Source organism: Rattus norvegicus, chromosome 11 (assembly GCF_036323735.1).
Source record: "Rattus norvegicus strain BN/NHsdMcwi chromosome 11, GRCr8, whole genome shotgun sequence".
Lineage (NCBI taxonomy): Eukaryota > Metazoa > Chordata > Mammalia > Rodentia > Muridae > Rattus > Rattus norvegicus.
Genome location: NC_086029.1, coordinates 79,813,215 through 79,816,652, shown reverse-complemented (window position 1 = coordinate 79,816,652; position 3,438 = coordinate 79,813,215). Strand labels below are relative to the sequence as shown.

General features: G+C 43.7%; 1 protein-coding gene across 35 annotated transcripts in view; it reads right to left on the bottom strand.

The window, feature by feature from the left end:
• Kalrn (kalirin, RhoGEF kinase) overlaps window positions 1–3,438 on the bottom strand; it is a 605,866-nt gene that overhangs the window by 492,558 nt on the left and 109,870 nt on the right. The window contains exon 1 of one of the 35 annotated variants that reach the window (XM_039088648.2): window positions 8–1,749. In XM_039088648.2, the coding sequence (XP_038944576.1) occupies window positions 8–20 (13 nt within the window). In that variant the 5' untranslated portion in view covers window positions 21–1,749. 35 annotated transcript variants of the gene reach the window in all.

Here is a 3,438-nt window from a genome sequence, read left to right as displayed (position 1 = left end):
TTCATACCAGATAAAACCATTATGGCTGCCCTGAGAGACCGGGCGCTTCCTGAAATAGATGGACTGCCTCTCTCTCTCCTTCAGCCTCTCCTCTGGTGTCAGGGTGGGGTTCTTCTGACTGTGCTAAAGCCACATGGAGCAGAGCTGAAGTCCCCACGTTCCTTCCTGTGCCGTGAATGTTCATGATTCACAGAGGCAGAGACACGGGACAGCAGCCACGGGGAAGACCGCCTCCTCCATGCTGGTCTCACTGCAGCCATCAGTGTAGGTTGAAAGACATGGCAACTCTCTCCTCTGTACTGCACAGGAGGTACAAACAGAGGATCTGATTAGACCAAAGTGAAGCTTCCTCTTTTTAACTTAATGGTATTTACATATTGACTCTGACTCACACTTCTGATCTGGAAAGGTTTGATTAACATAATTCCTCGTCTGCACCCATTCTTTCCGGATTCATGGCTCTTGCCCAAAGGGCATTTTGACTATTTCCACATGACCTTAAATCCCAGCATTGATTAGAGTTTCATGACAAGCACATTCGTGGACTCCACGGGAAATTCCTGCTGTCTCTGGATAAGAGTTAGGAGTGAAGTGGGAACTGAAAGGAGGCCTTGTCTGCATGGAGCAAGGTTTGGAGTCCAGGACCTGATCATACAACTACCTGTGTGACCCAGACATTAGCTTCCTTGGTGTCCAGATTCCCCATCCATAGAAGGAAGCTGCGGTCCCAGCACCAGGTCTCATTCTCCCTCTACTTTGAGGTCTCATGACTGTAAAGATATTTCCAGAGGGATGAACCTCACAATTTATTTAGTCATAAGAAGACTGGATTAATGATATCTAGCATCTTTTGGCTCTGAAAGTCTGTGACTATTATACACAGTGTTTTTTAACTGTGCAGTGATGTAAATATTAAATAAAAGTTAAAACAGGATGACAGTTCTTTTTAATGCTTACTTTAAAAAAATAGAAGTTAAGGAGTCTCGAACTCTCCAGATATATACAGTATATACATTATTACTTTTAATTTAGGGTTTGGGTTATTTTTTTGCCAAAATGAATGGCTGAGATCAGAGTTATACAACTTTTGCGTTGTTGAAGACTCATAATGATTAGGATTGCTTTCTTTCATCATTAAAATAAAGTGTGGTGATTATAGTGGCACCGCTATCTTAACGTGGTCATAACTGTGTCACCGTCATATTTTATTACATTTATTTATAATCATATGTATGTGGACGTCAGAGGACAACTTACAGGAGTCACACCATGTAGGACCTAGAGATCCCACTCAGGTACCTGGTGACAAGCACCTCTATCTACTGAGCCAGCTCACCAGCTGGTATATTTTTTGTTGTTAAGCATCAGGCCAATCCAGCATCCCAACATATATACGGCTTTACATTAAAAAATATTTCTCTCTCTCTCTCTCTCTCTCTCTCTCTCTCTCTCTCTCTCTCTCTCTTCCTCTCTTCCTCTCTTCCTCTCCTGGCTTGACACGATAAAAAAAAATATTTCTTCCCTACAGTATATCACTCTGGGATTAGAGTACAGGCTCTGGGATAGAAGAGAACTATCTCAGTGGTTTGGCTGAGAAAACCCCTCAGAGGCTCACATATTTGTATGCCTAGTCACAAATCAATGAACTGTTTAGAAGGATGAAGCCTTGTTGGAGAAGTGTGTCACTGGGAGTGAGCTTTGAGGACTCAAAAGCCCATGCAGGGCCCAGTGTCTGTCTGTCTGTCTCTCTCGCCCCCTGACTCTCTTTTATTTGTGTGTGTGTGTGTGTGTGTGTGTGTGTCCACGTCCATCTGTCTGTCTGTCTCTGTCTGTCCCCCACCCCCACCCCACATATTTGTCTGTGGATCAGGATGTAAAGTTCCCAGCTACCCCTCCAGCAGCACCATGATGCCTGCATACTGCCACGCTCCCCACCATAACAGGCTAACCCTCTGAAACCTGTAAGCCAGCCCCCAGTTAAATGCTTCCTTTTATAAGAGTTGCCTTGGTCATGCATGGATCTTTCTACCTTGGCATTTCAACTAGCTGGAAAACTAGGCACAAGTAAAAATACAGAAAATCCATCTTCCAATAGAGGGCAATGTATGCATTGTCTGGCCTATTGATAGGTGTTCAAAACATGATTTTATTTAGTTATTTTACTTAGAGAAGTCGTGGACCAATGGATTTTCTATCTAGGAGCTGTCTGGGCCTCTGACCCTACCCTGGTCTTTCTTAGTCATCCCCGCCTGTGCTAAGACACCAGTCTGTTAGTTAGTATAACCAAACTCAAAGTGGTCTAAGTTACTCAATGCATCCAAACAGGCATGCACACTTATGGTCCTCTTATTTGTGACAAAGGTGACACGGCAGTGCTATGGAAGATGGTCAACAAGTGTCCTTCAGTCGAATGGTAATTAGACAGGAAAAGAATTCTCTCAATGACACAAAATGCACTTCAAAACTAATCACCAATACAAATGTGAAAATTAAAACAAATATTTCTATTAAGTAATTCAGGACAGAGCCTCGTAAACAGGACAGAACGAACTATCTAGAAAAGTAAAGGATGGTGAATTAGGACACACTAAAATAAGTAGCATTATATTTATCTAAATATATTACAAAGAGGGACAGGAGAAATTACTCATAATAAATACAATCTACAAAAGACCCATGTGCACAACATCTAATGAACACCTACATATAGTGAGTAAGAAGGCATGAGGAGCTCGCCACAAATGACCAGTAAATATAAAGGCTCTTGACCTCATTAGTACCAGGGAAATAAAAAAGAAAGAAAGCTACCCACGTGTAACTTTATCTTTTTTAATTGTATTTTTAATGATGATTCTTGAATGCTTTAACCTTCCTAGTAACCCACCACACACCAGAGGTAGTGGAAAAGAAAGATACAGGGAGGTGGACCTGTTTAGAACGGTTCTTTTGGAGCAACTCCCATCTGGAAATCGGCAGTTTAGGTCACAGGTTAGCAGGCAGCGGCAGCTCAATCCACTCCCAAACACCTCATGAATACACCAGCAGTCCGTCCAGGACAGTCAGGTTAGCAACAGTGGTGACAGGGCCTAGCAGAGACAGCCAGGCCTCAGCCTCCGCTTGAGTCAGCAGGAGGGACCAACAGGGACACCAGGAGACGTTCTCAGCTGTGCCTCTCTCAGGGAGGTGAAGATCAGCGAAGACACACAAGGGTTGCACAGCTAGCTGTACCAGCAAGCCAAGCTCTGTCTCCGTCACTCCGTGGAGTCCTATTTATACCCTCCAAACATCACCTTGCCTCAGCATGGCTCTTGCCTCAGTGCTCTCATCCAATCAGCCCGAGACCAAGGAATCGACAACAAACTCCAGCACAGCACCACAAGTTTTTTGGTGTGTTTCTGTCTATGGCGTCCTGACAAATGCAGCCAAACTATGCAATGT